This window comes from Aphelocoma coerulescens, assembly GCF_041296385.1.
Source record: "Aphelocoma coerulescens isolate FSJ_1873_10779 chromosome Z unlocalized genomic scaffold, UR_Acoe_1.0 ChrZ, whole genome shotgun sequence".
NCBI lineage: Eukaryota > Metazoa > Chordata > Aves > Passeriformes > Corvidae > Aphelocoma > Aphelocoma coerulescens.
In genome coordinates, this window is record NW_027184085.1 from 61,064,146 (window position 1) to 61,082,423 (window position 18,278).

General features: G+C 35.9%; 1 protein-coding gene across 1 annotated transcript in view; it reads right to left on the reverse strand.

Moving 5' to 3' along the window:
• Positions 1 to 18,278, reverse strand: part of TRPM3 (transient receptor potential cation channel subfamily M member 3) — a 390,076-nt gene that overhangs the window by 130,504 nt on the left and 241,294 nt on the right. The window contains exons 2-3 of the mRNA XM_069001527.1: positions 8,093 to 8,172; positions 7,245 to 7,449 (exon numbers count right to left, since the gene is read on the reverse strand). Coding sequence (XP_068857628.1) covers positions 7,245 to 7,449; positions 8,093 to 8,172 — 285 coding nt within the window. The remainder of the gene's footprint in view (positions 1 to 7,244; positions 7,450 to 8,092; positions 8,173 to 18,278) is intronic.

Genomic DNA, 18,278 nt, shown 5'->3' on the forward strand with positions numbered 1-18,278 from the left:
TCTTCAAAATTTCTACAGCACTACCATGTCGCACAAATACCTGTCTCTCTCACAAGCCTTTCTCCTGCTCCTTCTGTTGCTATTTCACAAAACCTGTGACAGGGCAGGTAATAACTTTTTTGATTTCTAGTTACATAGCAGAAACAGGAAAAAATTCTTTTTATAGCTGCTAAGATCTGAAAGGATCCTCTTAATAAAATAAAATAGGTTACAGAAAGCACTCATCTGTCAAAATTCTGATTGAATCAATCAATGCCTGTAGAGAAACTTCAGCAGTCTTTCCCTTGGTAGGTTGTCATCACAGACATCAGGTGTATACCTTTCAGCCTGGTATACAGGTTTTCAGGCAGGCTTTCAGCCTGAGGAATACCTAGTTCTAACTTGTTTATTGTAACATGCCAGATAGTATAATATCCATACATATTATGTAACCATTTTGTCCCTTTTTGACATGTCCAGTCAGTATTTCTAGCCAAGAGTTTGTTCTTTTTTTTAGTAATATCATAAGATAATAAAGTGGATTCCTTTCTAGCTGAATAAGAAATAAGGACTTGACATTTTCCAGAGGAAACCGCTAATAGACAGGATTTTTTGCAAGAATGGGTTGTTGCTCAGTGAACATCCATTGTTAACATTTCTGGAAGCAGAAGCCTGTTTGCACAATTAGTTGGGGGGGCACAACCCAACTGAAAGCTGAGCAAGAACTTGGGAATGCACATTCACCCCTGTGCAGCAGCCAGGCAAACCCACAACAGCTACTGGACATAGAAAATGCAGTATTCATATCTGTCAAGCTGATTAATGAACTGCCTCCTAAGTAGCTGCTCAACCAATTTCCAGTGTGGGATAAAATCTTGTATGGCACTTGATCCCACTGACCAGCTTGAGACATTAATAGTTTTTAAATTGGGATTTGAGGGTTGTCAAAGTTTTAACACACCAGAGGGGGTATAAGAAGAATGATCCTTATTCCCTTTTTAATGTCTTAAGGGAGATCTGAGGTTGCAAAGGGCAACTGGAAGCATTCATAACCAACATCCTTCATGGGGCCTACATGAAAACTCTGCTGGTCAAACTTGGAGTCTTTGGTTTGTTTTTTGGTGGACAGACTGTGAGTCTTAAAAAGATAATTAAGGTGAATTCATACTGGCAATGACCATAAAAATATGTGGAAAACATGCCATTGCATCATCTGGGATGATATCAAGGTGAAGGCACAAATGGCATCAATGTGTATTATCTAATCTGGACAGTGATTTTTTTTTTTTGATTCTTCAGTGTTTTTTTAAATACCTCAAAACGTGTGATTTCACTGTCCCTACCTTCTTAAGTCGATGTATTACTCTTCTTATAAGTGAAGACCTCTGAATTCCAATAAATACAAATCTATAAGGTGAAGCAGAAAGTTGGAAGTATTTTCTTGCTTTTATTTGAAATGTAGACATCTTTTACTAGAAACAACTGCTTGCTCTGCAGGCAAACCCCTCTATATTTAGGATAATTTTACTTTACAAAGTGGAAATAAAAGGAAAAATAAATCTCTAAGGTTTCTTTATGTAAATTAAAATTTACATCAACAGAGGTAAGATTTACTGGTTTAGAAGTTTTTGGCAATGGTGCCAAACATGATTTTTTCTTCTGTTCATAGCATTCAATTTTTATGACTATTTGAATAATTTTTGCTCTTACAGAAGCAATTTTTAGTTTGGAATACTTGAAATCACTCTTTTTCCATTACTTAACATGTTAGCTAGTAACTAAAAGAGAATTCTTCTGTCCTATTTTTATGAATCACACCTTTACAGTTTTTGTCCATAATAAAAATCAGTTTCTTCCAATCCTGTAACAGAATATTTAGCCCTATCAGTTTTTCCTTAGATTGTTAATGAGCATTTCTGCTGTTCCTGAATTGTCTTGCAATAGCCTCTGGAGGCAGATACAAAATTTAGATCTGAGCCAAACCACTATGCTGCTGTGCTATGAAATTCCATGCCTGGTGTACCTGTCAGCTGTAGAAACTATCAGCTCTAATGGGAAATTATTTAGCCCTTTCTTTACGGGAGAAGTATACAGATAGGATGCAAGAGTTCAGTTTTCATGTGTCAGCAAAGCAGGGCAAGCTAGAAAGCAAAAGTACAGTTCTGGATCACTAAACTTACAGGCTGACCTGACTGACATCAACACAGAACGCGAAATGACACAGCATCAAGCTGGAGCTGTGATGCCCATTTGATCCCTAAACTAGTACAGTAGTAGTCAGCAAGAGTGCATTTGGTGCCCATTGTTGCTTCACTTTTTTTGTCATGTGTTCTCTAGAACATACCTGTGCTCACCACTAGTCAAACAGCCAGACACTTCCAAGTTCAACTCCAGTGCCCTAGGGCGAAAGTCAAAGTTCCTGAGAAGTAGAATTTCTATTCTGTTACTTAGGCACAGCTGTCTCATTAAATTACTTGGTGAATGATTGCAGATGAGAGTATCAGTGAATAAATCAAAGAGACTCAGAATTCTGTTGTATTTCTTAAAGTAAAACTATTCAGAAAACATTTTGTGATCTGCATTCTTATGTTGCTCCTGTGTTTCTTTTTTCATAACTTAAGTGTGTTTCTATCACTACAGATATGTCTTGAAATCAAAGACTGATTGCCTCAAAGTGTGATCCTCACAAAAAAAAAAAAAAAATATAATTCTCCCTGAATTCAACAAAAAACCTGTTACTTAGACTGAAAACAGATTGGTTCTGTATAAGTTATTTCTTCTTAACACCTTAAGGCCTAACCCAAACTACACAAACATTCAGTGAAAGAACCCTTATTGATTTAAATGGGCTTTGGATAAAGATTTTTCTGTGTTATTTCCCCTTTTTCTCCATGTAGAACACTGTCTTTTAAATTCTGTAAATATTTTTAAAGAATTAATTTACTATCACAGAAACACTTTTTGCTGCCTTTTCATGGTTTATGCAAGTTATAGGATTATCTCTTTTTTCCTCTCAAAACCCTTGATGATTTTTGGCATCCTTTTTATACAGTTTTTATAAAACTCAATGCATTTTAAACCAAGAAAAATACCTTTTTCTGGGACTGATTTCCAAATGTCCTTAATAAAGTTTTAAGGACCTGAATATTAGCAATTTTGTCCAAGTAACTGTTCATGTTCAATGGAATTCTACTGATGTTCTTTCATGTTTCCATGCACCATAAGAAAAGTTAAGCAGATAACACTGATGTAAACTTCCTTTCTTTTGCAGCTGCAAACTTATTTTAGGATTTTACTCTGCATATGAAATGTATCATTGAAATGCATTCATCGAGGAGGAATCTATTTAACTCACCAAAGGCTTTTCAAACAGCCATCTTCCATTTAACCCTGAAAACCCATGATGAAAGAAGTTTTAGTTCTGTAAAGAGCAATCCTTTAAAGAAGTTTATAGACAATCCCACCAATTAATGAATAGGCCCAGCAATTAATGAAAGAATGTTAAGGTTTTTTTGTGTATGTGTGTGTGTGTGTAAAGACAGATAGTATATTATAAAAATGGGTTTAGTTTGGTCACAAACACAGCACAAAATGCATCACAGCAAGATTGTCTTAATTGTTACACTGATGAACAGAATATACTTTAAAAATTTCAGAATATTGGTCATAATTGGAATGGAATCACTTTAGTTTGATTATTGCTTTCTGACTTAAAAAAATGCTAGTACATATTTAGATGAACATGTTACTTCTTAAACTGCAAAGAGCCAACTAGTGCAAGCAGATCATATTTTATTAACCTTCCCATATTTTTTTCAATTTTATTTGCAAAAGCTAGTAGTAAAATTTATGTATACCCACATCCCTCTCACATCTTTTTACAAGCGTTAAATTTGAAAATCTGCTATAAAAACAAAATAAATGCGAGCAAGCAAAATTGTTAATTGCGTTTCTTACATATTAATGGGATGAGTCACTTGTAAAGAAAATACGAGATTGACAGAGATCTAAACACCACAGGATCAGGATCATCTGTGGTTACATGAAGACTGAAGAAAAGGCCTTTTTAGTAACTGATCTTGTTAACCAGTGTTACCTAAGCTCAGCTATGTGCTTCTATGTAATTTCCTGCACAAATTATTGAGCTATTCACATTATTGATTTAAGGAGGATAGTGCAGCTGCACTGAAGATACTTTAACAACTCCGCAGCATTAGCAAAAGTCATGCTGTTTGGGAATTTTTGTTCCATGTGGCTGTGGAAATGAAATTAATGGCCCAGTCAGTTCTATTGATAATATGTACGCCTACATCTTCGCTGTTTTGTTCCAAATCCACATGTTCTATTATGATTTCAGTATAATTTTCATTTCCACAGCGAAAGATCTGATTGTTATTGTCTGGTGGCAACTGATATAATATTGTATCATGAGAAGTATAATTATACTTAGTATACATTTTGTATTAAAATATAGTTCTGTTACTTCAAATGGAGAAAATAATTATCTGTCAGTTTTACATGCACTAATCTGTTCCATTAATTGACTCCTGGTTTCCAATTATAAATCTGAGGTTATGGTTCCTATTAACAAACCCCACCTAATTCTTTGCAGTCTGATTCAGAAAAATTTAACAATTTTGCTGTTAGCACAGACCAAGAAAATACTGCTCAGTTCGGTGTTTCCCTTGCTTAGTAATTTTCATATGAGGGCATCCATTTCAGGAAATAAAATAGAGAATAGGTGGAAAATTTAATGCCAAATTCTTCCCCTGAGGTTTTCCTTGATTTGGTCATCTTGCCAAGTCTTGCTGCTTTATAAGGTTATTTTATTAGCCTGTAGGCACAATATAAACCTGCCATGACTGTCATCAAAATCCAGCTCATTCCATACTGTTATTTGGTAGCCAGTACCTACAAAAGAACTAACACATTTTTAGAAAGGAATCAATTTATCATGTTTTCTCCCCTTTATCTTTCTTCCCTTATCCATGCTGATCAGCTTCTCTGCGTTTGGATTCGAGAATGTACCGTCAAACAAGAATATTTCGAAGTACTATTATGTACTTGTTCCTTTTTTTCAATATAATGTCTCCTTTTTCCTTCCTCTGCTGGCAAAGTTGGTTGGTTTCTTTGATTGAGCAAACTCTTGGCTTCCACAGAAAGCTTTTGATTTGTTAAGTTTTAGTTATTATAGGAAAGATCTAGTACCCAGTAAATGCAAAGGAAGGAGTTTAATTTTCTAATAATAAAACTGCAACAACTAGTTAGGCAGCTTTTTGACTACAGTTTACCCTAAAATAATGTTTGGGTCTGAAAATACAAACACAAGGATATATTCATGCTGCTTTCTGTGGCAAACACATTATAAAAAACTCTTTAATCTGTTTCCATTTAAATGGTTATGCAAGCCTCCTTTTTTGTGTTTTGGTCTTATGAGAAGTATTTTTCTCACTGGTGGTAAGCAAGCACAACACCGATTCAAGAGATATTTACTGAATTATTTAATTTGAAGAACTTTTCCCACTAGTGGGATAATTTCTGGAGATTTTACAGATTTTTTTAATTAATGAAGAATTTGATTTTTTCCCATGTTTTGAGTGGGGTTTAATGATTACAAATAGATGGCAGGTGCAACTGTCTTCCTGATTCTAGCCTGTCAAAATAAATCTGGAGTTTTTCCAGCAATAAATTAATTGTCTGTATTCATACCTAAGTTTTAACTTGTTATTTAGATTTCTCAGATTTTAAGTCCCTTTTTCCCCTTCTCTTTTTTTCTTTTTTCTAAATTGTTCATGGTTTCACTCCTGACTGCACTCTGTGACAATGTTTTTCTTTCCTTCATGCTGACTTACAGTTTTACCTCCACAGTTTCACTTCAATTGCATTTCTTTGAGCACATAGCACATATCTTAGAGCATGACCTGTCTCTTCCAGCACTATGCCAGGACATCAGTATCCCAGCAAAGATCAGAAATCCTCTAGGAGTACTGGTGTCAACAGCATCCCTAAAACCTTCATCATGTTTTGGCTCTCCAAGACCACTTTTGTCTGGGCAGGTCTGTTTATTGCTTTATAGCTATCTTCAAGAGCATCACTGAAAAAGTTCTAGTGATTATCCCTTCTCATAAACACAGATTCAATGCAAAGTACCCATATATGGTTAATAACATTCATTACTGTATCTCTGGATCTCTGACCTTGCAGATTTTTAGGTGATTGGTTATCAATTGAACATATGATGTCTGTGATACTCTGAGAGAAATTACCTAATTTTTTGTTTCTTGGTGCAGCAGTGCTTGCTTTCTTTTATCAAAAGAAGCCATCCATCTGCACAAACAGAACCATCCATTTAAGTAGTCACTCCAGCTACAGCACCTGTGTACACATCTGAGGAAAATATTCTGCTCTTGCTAGCACTGGACCTGAGATTTTCATTGTCTCTAATCTCTGTTCTTTATGACAGATCTGAGACACCTGTTGGGAAGAATTCATGCACAGAAGACAGTACTGGATTGCTGGGCAGGTTATTCGGCAGAGGGCCCAGGAGTTCAGCGTCTGCCCTCACTGCCAAAGCAGAGTATTGGCCATGAAGTGCTAGGCACAAACTCACCTGTCATTCCCAAAGATCCAGGTTCTGCAGTTCAGATAGGGTCAGAGAGATTCTTCCTTTCATGTAATATTACATAGGAGAAATACATGCATGGGTTAGTGTGTGCTCTGGAAAGGTCTCTCCAAGTTAGTGGAGCAAAGCCTTCAGATCAATACACTTTGGTATCACTACATAGGGATGGAGAAACTTCTTGCTCAAGGGATTTCCTAGTTCTTAGACAAGACATTTCCTGGGGCCTCTTACTTCATTGAAATATGAACCACGAGTCTAATTGGTCTATCTTCCGATACATGTCTGGAGGAATACTAAAAGGAATTTGGTATGTTTAAAATCTGTCAGCTTTGCTGACACAGCCAGCAATGGGAAATCATACCTGAATTAAAAAAATTATTCAGAAAAAGAGGGATGAGTAGTCATTAGAATAAAATTAAGACAGCAGCACATTAATGTGTCTTCAGCCTTCATAAAGGTAGCTCCTCTTACACTGTGCTCCAGCTCTTACAGTTAATTTTGTTCACCCACTCATAAGAACATACATTCCGGTCTTGAGCTCAATAATACTTTAGCATGAAGTTAAGAAAGAATGCTGTTTGTTCTTTATGAATGCTTACTTTTATCTAGCAGCATTATTTATCTAAGAGAAAAATACAGTTACCATGGCTTTATTGGAGTGGCCTCCTCCTTGGAACTCAATGGTTCCAAAAGCGTCCGTCGGGCTGAGCTGCGTGTGCTTGCTGATGGACCACTTCTCCGACTGGATGTCATTGCGAGTAAGCCTGGTTTCATTTTTCTCATTCTGAGTAACGGAGGCGCTCGGAGGCTGTCCAATGTGTTGACCTGTTAGACGCCCACAGCAACACCTATGACATTACACAAACAGAAAACCCAAGTCACGTGCGTGTATAAACTAAACAGGAAAACAAATTACAAAAAGAACCCAACCCCTTTTCAAATCTGCTGACTCCTTTCCTGAAGCCTTTGTGTATGGAAACAATATAGTACACATATTACCTTTCTTTTCTTTGTCTTGTTTACTTTGGACTCCCCTATATTTAAAAAAAAAATCATGCTTTGTTCTAAATATGTACAAAAAGAAATTAAAGGTAACTTCTTCAGGTAACATCAGGACAAGTGATCAGCTTTTGCATCGATTAGCATGTATTTAAATTGCCAGTCGAATGCATCTACTTTCTTTTGACAGTGTGGCGTGTCATACATCCAATTTAGGTAAATATTCAATGCACTGAATATTGAACTAAGAAGATAAGAAAATTAAACACAGATGCTGATCCACCCTTGATTTATCTTTTTTTTATGAAATAAGTTTTGAAATGTTAACTAATAATTCCCATAGGAATCCATCACTCCAGATGTAATTCAACTACCTTTTGAACATATAAGTTTAAAAAATATTTATATCCATATCCACTGTATGAATATATATAGAGACAAAGACTTTTTTTCAATCAACTTTCATTTTTCATAGCAGTAACATGCAATTACCTATGGGGGTCTTTGGTGCTGGGTATGATATGAACACATTCTCTCTTGTAAAATGCTCTTTCTATCCATGATTTCTGTGCCTAAAAAAGACAAAGGAAATGCCTTGAGCTGTGTTTGCTTATTATATACAACTTACCGTACAACTGTAGAAAAACTTAAAGCATAAGAGAAAATTCCACTGACTCTTCAGATAAGCAGGGCATATTTTGCAGAGAGCAAACATTCTGTTAGAAGTATGGTTCCCTTCCAGAGCTAAGCACCCAACAAAAGCTTTTAATATTGTTTTCTTATTCACTAGCCCGATGACCTTGATGCTGTCACCTATATTCTCATAGAAGAGGAAGGAATCCCTGGAGAAGAATCAACTCAAACTCTAAGCCTTTCTGCATGGCAGAAAAGACCCTACACATATGCAGTAAAAACCCCTGTTTCCATGCCAGCGATACAACTAAGCCAGATTTAACTAAAAGAAACCCCACAACTGAACCAACCAAACCACCCAATACATTTTTACACGAGCACTGAGAGTGCTGTTTAACACAGAGGCAGAAACTACAGTTTCTATGTGGACAACTTAATATAAAAAAAAAAAAAAAAAAAGAGAAAGATCTGTTTCTGAAACAAGACACAAAAAATTTTAATACTTTGGAACAGATGACTGGCAGGTAGTCTCTAAAGTAGTTAAGTGAAGCTATGGTTGTTCATAACACTCAAGATTGTCCGTCACTTACTCACAGAAAAGCAAGAAATGTCCCTCAGCATTGTCTTAATTGTCAGATTCACAAGAAATCTTTTTAAACAAAAAGAGAGATGGGTAGGAAAGAAAAAGGGAAAAAACAAAACCAAACACAAAACAGGAAAGAAGAGACTTTCATAGTTCTGAAATATTTTTAATTATCTAGGAAATCCTCACTCCATATAATATGAGTTCTGGCAAGCTCCCTAGAACACTGACAGAGATAGAATTCTTTTATTTCTTTTAATAAGGAAATGAGTTGAAGCTTTCCTTTGAAAATTCATTTAAAACAGATTAACATAATATGTTTAAATAATAAAATTACCCACTTAACTGCACAGCATAGACAGTACTATAAACTGTGAGCTATGTCAAAATTATCTGAAAATTAAGTAATGTGAAATGAAGTTTAAACAATTTAAAGGAAATACGCGCATCTAGCCTCTATGAAAAGAAACATTTGAAATTGCCTATGTAACATTACTTAGCTAACTGATGGTACCTTTTACTATGTAAGAGAATATAAGTATATAAGTAAGGGTATGTATGTATTACTTTTACTAACTAAAGCTACATCACTATCTAATGTTACCTTCTTGTCAATTCAATCTGTATCTCATTTTCCATGTTTAAAACCAGAACCCTCTGCTTCTGAAACTTGTGAAAATCACTGTGAACTGAAGAAATTTCATGGAGTCAGTGACTGTCACTAGCACAAACTATAAAGTACCATAACAAGAATTTCTAGCTACATCTACAACTTACCAGTCCCAATATATAGAATTTATTCTTTCGCTTTTTACACAGAAAATATTTCCCTGCTGGGTCTAGTGGTTACTGGTGCTATTTAACAATATTTTATCCTTGGTTTCCTTGCATTTTTATTTCAAAAATCTGCTAGACTTCATATTTTGCAGGCATAGCAGATACCTTACATCACTTTTACAAGCAGAGAAAAAAGTCTATAAAACCATTAAACAAAACTGTATTTGGCTGATCTTTCTCATGTTAGCAAACAGAAGTTTAATGTGTTATAGAAGATTGGGTAAGATTTGTTTTGTTTAAACAAAATATAGTTAAATAGAAATTCTGAAAGCTAAAAAAGTTTTACTTTACCTAAGAGAGACTACCTTGAGGTTTAATTTATTATAACTTCTAAATATCCTTTATTAAACATATTATTATTTTCATACTTTTCTGCAAACAATTCACCTGGTGAATTTCCTAGCTACACAGAACTATTGTGTCTTTTCTAAAGGTGTTCACTAGCGAAATTTATCTCAAGATCCATTACAAAAAGGTGTCATAACAGGTACCTCACTGAAACTTTTTCTTTAGGTATAAAAGCAAGCTTTCCTAACCCAAGAAATGGACATTTAAAATTTGTTTTCCTACTCTTCTCATATTGTCTTTGCAAGCGGAAAAGAAACACAGCTACATTAAAAAAAAATAACAATAATAATAATTTTTATTTGAAATGTAATTTCATCACACTTCTTCAAAGATAATATTGCAAAAATAATAGTCTGGTTTAAAATCTCCTTTATTCACATCAGGAAAATATACTTTCCAGCTTTTAGATCTCAAACAATATACTATTCTACCTGGCAGAAGTGTGATGACAAAATACGTGACTTACTAATCTCACAATTCCTTGTCCTTCCAAATTTAAAAGAAAGCATCTGGTTTCACTGCCCCAGTTACCTTTCTGCAACAGATATAATTTGAAATGAACTATAAAGTTCAGAGATATAATAAATTATGTTACTTGCTGTAGAGTCTTCACAACAGAATAACTCCAGGAAATCAACATATTCATAAGTAAACTGTCGGCATTAAGTTCTTACTTATAACATGAATTAATAAAGTAATAAAAAGTTTAGAAAACTACAGCAAAATATTTTCAAGACTAGTAGAGCAAGAAGCTTATCTTCTCTTTCTCTTCTTTCATAAATACTCCTTCAGTAATGGTTACTAAGACAATTTAAAGTCCACAGTGAAGTCATAAAGTACACGCCATACTTGAATTTAGTTTATTCATAGCTCTCTGGGTAAGTCTCTCTCTTTATTAACCTTGCTGCAAAGTCCCACCAAAAACATTTTATTTCTCTCTTTTCTTTACCTGAGCATCAAACTTGGTGTTTAAGGCTGTCCCGGAGTAAAATCAGCTGCCCACGTTTCGGCAGGGCCAGTCACTGCTAATAACACATTTGCGCCTGGCCCCCGCACAAGGCGCTCGCTCTGCCCGCGGCGCAGCGATGTGAGAGCCAGCACAGCCCTTGCACCCATTAGCTGCTTGGAATGTGCTGCTGTGGGATTAGCCTTGTTAAGGGCTCAGTGGGCACTCACCCGTGGCCCTACACCACCACTTGGTTTGAACATCTAATCTGACGCCAAAAGAAAAACAAATCCCTTGAGAGCTTGGATTTAACAGGCACAAGCCTTGATGGGCTTTTTTCCCCCTCTCTTCTTTGCCCCTGAGAAAGTGAGCGGGTCAAAGTGTGATAAGATGCTCTGAGTTCTTAAGTTTGACTCAGGAAAACCAATCCATCAAAAGAAACACTGTATTAAACTGGAAAGAGCTTGAGAACACAGGAGAAACTTAATCTCCAAAGAATGAAAGCAGTGTGTTTATTGGGCAACTGTGAGAAATATATACACAGTTGAAATACATTGCAATTAATCAACAATGGCATTTTTCCAAAGAAACTGGGGTCTTGTCACTGTTTCCCACCACAATTGATGCACTGTATATAACTTTTCATAATCACAAACCTTTGTTTTCCAGAGACAAGCAGCTGCATTGTTTTCATCGTAATTAAAAGTTGGTAACGTAAACCAAAACTTGAATATTTACAAATCTGGGGACTCCTTTTTACTGTACCCTCTTGATACTAACACTGATGAACAATCTTTTCATATGAACACCACTTTAATTATTCTTTTAGTACTCAGCAATGACATATGTTTAGGTACTTCAAGAGTTTTCAAGATATAAAGTATTTTGACTCTCACCCCCCACCACCACTATGTTTGCATTAGTTCCTCTCAAATCCTACATATGCCTACATCCCTGCCTTTCCTTATCATTAAGGGTGCATCTAACGCATGAAAAATATTCTGTCCACCCTTGCTAAAGATGAATACACAAGCACTAAACTGTTCTGCATGTACATTAGCTCTGTTGGGCCCAGAATGGCTAAGGCTGAGAATATGCATCAACTTTTAAACTTCTTACAACATCACACATGGTGGAGAAGCTTCTGCTAGGCTGGCTAATCCATGAGATTGCTTTTGTCTCTTGGTTCCCTAAGTCTTTTTGTAAAATACACACATGCATTTTGTAAATATTAATGTATTTATTAAGTATGTAAATACACACACTCTCTATGTGTGTATATATACACACATACATAATTATTTTCCAGCAAACCTGTGACCTGTGAGGTTTCTGAACCAGAGATCATGTGCTTATCTTGTGAGATCTCTTAAACACAGGATCGGACCAAAGACGGTCTGTGGAGAACAACAAAGGTGAAGTTGCAGCCAAGAAAGCAGCTAGTAAACAGCTCCGTAAGGTAAAGAATATGATGGGGAGTCAGCAGGTAAAGACAGCTTGCATTTTAACAGTAGGGAATTTGGTTTGGTTGAGAGGGTGGCGAAAGAGTGAGGCGAAGACAGGAAAGGCTGCATGACTGAGTTAACTGGTTAAAAATCTGAGCTGACTTTGAAGTGAAACTTCAGCATTTAAACTTGATAAAATTATGGAGATTGATCCTGGATTCAGGTTTCAGCTTGCAAAGTAAGACGGAGCAGAAGCCACATCTTTTGTCTTACGAAATGAACAAAAGAACCAATGGTGGTATTAATTCCCATATGTCACCCAGTGGCACTAGGATGTTTTATAGGTAGAGGTTTAAGTAGAGTTGGCATATATAACTCATACTACAGGTAATTACAACCGTCTGTGCATAGCTCATTTAAAAATTCATTAACTTAGGACTCTGTGGCAATGAAACTTCCAGTGCCATATATACTTCTATATTTTGAGGAGTAATAAAGAAAGAGCCAATACACACAGATAGCTGTTTTTTTTCAATATGGTACACCTGCAAACCAGTCCTTTCAGAGGTGGATGTTGCCTATTTCATGATACTAACATACACATTCTTTAAATTTTCAACCCAGCTCACTATTTATGAAACAAATTATTAAAACAGCAGTTAGCAATGAACTCAGTGCTGATTCCTCATAGAAGGTGAGGGCGAATATGTAAAGACAGGTTTCACTGGGGAAAGAGAGGTGTTAAAAGCCTTTCTCTGCTTTGCAGTGGGACAGAGCAGCTGGACAGGCAACAGAGTATTACCGAAGGAAATTAGAGAGGGTTTAGAGGAGCATATGGTGACACAGCAGCATCAGTGCTTTTGCAAACTGATGTGATTAGTGTTCCTTAACCAAATGGGAACATTTACAAATCCCACTGTCTCTGAGTAACAACCCTGTATCTGTAAACTTCTATAGCTATTATTAGCACAAAGGAAGGCAATGCTTCAGTATAACCTTATTACAAGGTGCACTTGGGACAAATTTCTAACCCTCTTTTCAACACTGTGCAATTATAAGCACTGTAAGCACTTTTATGTCATTTTTGAAGCATTAGGAATTTACCTGTCTGGACATTAACTCAGGAATCATTGGGCTGTCCCAAAAGATTTCATTTTCTAACAAACATTTATTATTAGCAGCATCTTAGAGGTAGGCAACCTGGCCTTTACCCACTAGAGTTGTACTCGTGTATGTTTTGTTCTAACAGGCTTCTCAAACACTTTATCATCAGAGTTGTTACAAAAAACAATGCTGAATTGTCTTGAAAATCACGTTGTATTCAGTACAGAATAGGAAGGCGTAGAATGCAGTCATTTATTATTACAGTATATTATTACAGAAATTATCTGCTAGCTTTGTTTACCAGATGTAATTTTTATACCATACTAAGAAGAAATAGTTTTAAAATAATCATGAGCTTTTCATTCAATGGTTTATGATTTTAGTAATTATATCTGAGATTTTTCTTACTGCAAGGACACAGAAATGAAAATGCTACGTCTCTGCTAATGCTACTGTGCGTACTGTGTGTTTATGCTTTATATAGACATTATATAGAACAAGCATATGTTATTATTATCCATGCTATTGATGAATTAACTGAAAAACTTAACAGGTATTTTAAAAAGAAGCCGGGAGAATTATTAGATCCAAAATTGGCGTAGACATCTGGGTTCCTACAGGTCTCCTCAAGATCTGTAGAACTGTAAAGGGAAAATTTTAAAACGTCATTAAAATGAAGGGTATATTGTGAAGAACACTTTCAAAAAGTGTCTTCTTCTTATGGTTTTTAGCATATGAAAGGAAGAATGAAGCCTATCAACTTCATTTATGAGGTTTCTTCAGATACATATTTATGATTTCACCAAAATTGCTGTGAGTTTATAGTTGTTTAAGTAAGCAAATAATCCCCTTCTAGTAAGAAAGCCTTACTTGATCAGATGATGGGTTTATTTAGACCTCTGTTTGGTCTCTACCAGTGTCATTAATAGGGGCTATAAAAAAGGGAAAACATATCAAATGTGTACAATACTTTCCCCTAAGAATTTCTTGGCTAACAATTATTCTCTGCTCATGGACTTCCTGGATAGTTGTGATTTCTGCATGTTCTGTAACCCTTTGTGGGCTTTCTCCTACCAACTTGCCTGCTGATTTCTTGCAAACTTTTAGCATCCTTCACATCTTTCTCCTTGCTGCAGAGGGAAACATTTTTTTTGCTTTGTTTTGAATGTGACTCCTCATTGTTTCCTATTGCTCAGAGAGGCAGTGAACACTCAATTCCCATCCATCCTCTTCATACCAGCCATGGTTTTCAAGATACATTCTGATGTTGTTTTTTTTCCCAGATTAACCATTTATCAAGTATCTCCTCACACAGAAACCATTTGTTACCTTTTATCATCCTTGCTGCCCCTTTCCAAACCTTTTTCAGATTGATTCTGCCTTCTGGGAGGAATCAGAACTGTGCAGAAATGGTGGACTGATGACAGACTGGTGTTGTGGCAAGTGGACATTCAGTAGTTTGGCATCTATTTCTTGCCTAATAACTCCCATGAAAGATTGATTTTGTTTTCTTGACCACCACAACTGAGCACTGCAGTGTACTTTCACAGAAGTATCTAGTTTAACCCCAATACTTCCCTTCAGAGTGGTAAAGAACTGACAGTATTAATGGTGAAAACCTGCTATAAAAATCAAGCTGTTTTAATCAAAACCTAACAGAGCAGTAATAAACCTATAGGAAGTTCTAATTTATGCCAAATGTATATTAAAAAATCATAATGAAAAATGCTATCATAGAAGTCTATAGCTGCAAATATATGGCTAGAAAGCAAAATACACAGGAAATATTTTTCTGCCACTCGGCACTGGCAGATTATTTATCTTTTAAACTCCTAATCTTGTTTCTGGATTCTAAAAGGGTACATCATTATTCCTAACTCTTCAAACTAAGGAAAGAAAATAACTTTCACATTAAGTAAGGTCTCATGCTGTCTAATAAAAATCGTGAGGTTAAAATGCACACATAGGAGTTATGCACTGAATCTAATTCTGGTCTGAACTATTTGATTTCTAAACTAGTCATTCTACCCCATAAATGTATGACAGTTATAACACTGTCTGCTCTTTCATTAGATTGAGGTGGTTTTGTTAGTCACTGTGTGGGTGCTGAGCTCAAGACGGAAATAAAATTAAATTGTACATAACTGCATAAAAGGGTCTGAACGAATGAGGATTTCAGGATGGTCCCCAAGCCTAAACATTCAAGTGGACCAATTTTTCGTCCCTGTTCATATTTAATCTCATCTAACATCCCCGCAGTTACTCACAAGTCCCTCTTGAGCCCTCTGAATAATTCAGTCCCACAGGCATCCTTTGTCATAGGGCTTTGGTTGAGGCCACGGTTTCCCCACCTCCAGCCTTCCTAGGCACACGACATCAGATGTCCCCAGACTGTGGTAAAACTTCAACGAGCATCTCTAAGCTATTCTTGTAATTATCTTTGTATCAGATTCCTCAGTGTGTGCACACTGTGTTGGAAGCCTCCTGGATCGCTCTTGCCATCTTACGCAAAGCATGGGTACTAAATTGCACAAATCCTGCAGAGATGCAGCTGTTTAATTTTCTGGCCTATAACCTTAGAAAAATGGGTGTTTCTTATTTTTCTTTTCCCAATGCTTTATGCCCCAGATTTTACTGATTTCTGCCCTAGGAAACATCAAATAACAGAGAGGTATGTTTGAGGCATGTGCCAAGCCCCATGTATTGTTTAGACTTTGATAGCCAAATGGTGGCATTGACAAGAGTGCTTTTAATGCTAACTTGTATATACGTGTTCTTTTCAAGAGATGGTGAACATATACTGAATTAAGTTACAATGTTTCTCTCTCATTTGCCATTCAAATTGCATTATAAAGAGCAGCTTCAAAATTTGTTTCAGATGTCATTTTTTTGTTATGTGACCTCTTGTGACTTTGATTTCAGTGATATTTGAACTGAAAACAAATGTACTACTTTAGCTAACTCTTAAATATTACCGGGAAAAGCTTAACAAAAGATGCCAGTGATTTATCACTTGAAACAAAACTAAGTTAATCTTAGCAAGTCTTGATGCTGTCATCAGATCTAAGGAAAACATTCCTAGCACATTATCAAAATGGATATTTTGACTTTGACTCAAATTGCTGTCTTTCACTAAACATGATGTTGAATGAGGAAGTACAGACAAGTTTTTAGGCTTGAGAGTTTACATCCAAATCATAGCTATTACTCTGACATTACTACAAAGTGTGAATGGAAAAGCATTCAGAAATATGATACTTAATGAGAAGTAAATGCTTTATTTTCAATTTTGTTGCTGGTACCTGCTCACATATGGTCAGAACAGAAAGGGCAGATGCATCTCAGGAAGAAGGCAGAAGCATCACTGAGCAGGGGAAGAGGGAACAGCCCTTCAGTCTCTGCAATAGCTCCTCCAGCCAGCAATACAGCAGGTCTTTCCCCCCAAACCTAATTTTGGAAGGTTTGGATCCTTCCACACAACTGCATGAACAGCTCCTCCTCTCCATCCTCACCTTCCTTCTCTGCCTTGTCTGACACAACATGAAGGAAAATATTGGAGAATGTCCAGAGGTCCTTGACAGACCTGCTGCCATGCAACCTTTAGTGACCTTTGACTTTGGGCAGAAACCAAAAAAACACCAAAAATTTATTCATTAAAAACATCTTATTGCTATTTGCATTAGCAAACACACAGCAAATCTCCAATAAACCTGTTTTTGAAAAAAGGAAACTCGCTTCCTGCAGTAAGTTTCATTTCTTTTAGAAAAACTCCCATGAAGTTTGGCATTATAGCATTTTATTTCCTAGTGATTTTGGCATTATAATATTTCAGAATTTTCATAATCTAGGCTTAGCTGTATATTAAGCATTTTTCCCCCTGTTAAGTCCCAGAGACTGTTAATATTTGATTTTCCTGAAAAATATTTTCCAAGTTTCAATTGTCCACCTGATGCAATATTTTAGTCCAGAAAAAAAAAATAAACCAAAAAACCAACAAACAAACCAACCAACCCCAAAACAACACCCCTCCCCCCAAAAACTAACCAAACCCCTCCCCCCCAAAAAACCCACAACTAAAGTATGATCTAATGATTAAGTTCCTGATTTAATCAGGAATATAGTAATAATATATAGATACATTTTTCTTACAAAAAGATGGTTTTATTATATTATCTACAGAAAATTTATGTAACTGCGAACTATGAAGTTCGAAATACAAGAATATGAGCATTTCTGAAGCAATGGGAGTGAATGATCAATTTGAAACCCTGTCAGACAAAGCCTGGTTCAGCTACTGTGAGCAGTATGAAAAACTGTTTCCACTCATTTTGCTTACACTTTAAACAACAATGCTGTTGTGAGGAAGTGTGGGCAATTGTGTGATGATCCAAGCAACATATTTAAAATACCACAATTCAGCAAATCTGAAACACTTAGACAGACCCTTGTAGAAGTAGAAATATTCTATACCTCTGACAAAATGTTTATAGCATTACACAAGTCAGTAGCTTTTCAAAAAAAGGTTTTAGATTAAATATTATTTTGTAACCTACATTGCTGCATCCATGTTAAAATCACTCATGCAAAAGCTAGTGGCATATTTATGGTTTTTTGATCATATTCAGCCCATAAGAATTCTATGTCATGCATACAGCTGTCAGGGTCAAGAGACAAAGAATTTTTTTTTTTTTTGTCAAGGAATTTATCTTCCTAGTATTTGTCAGTTAGAATCACAACTACATGAGAGAACTTGCAGGCCTTTTTCTACTACACTACAATATT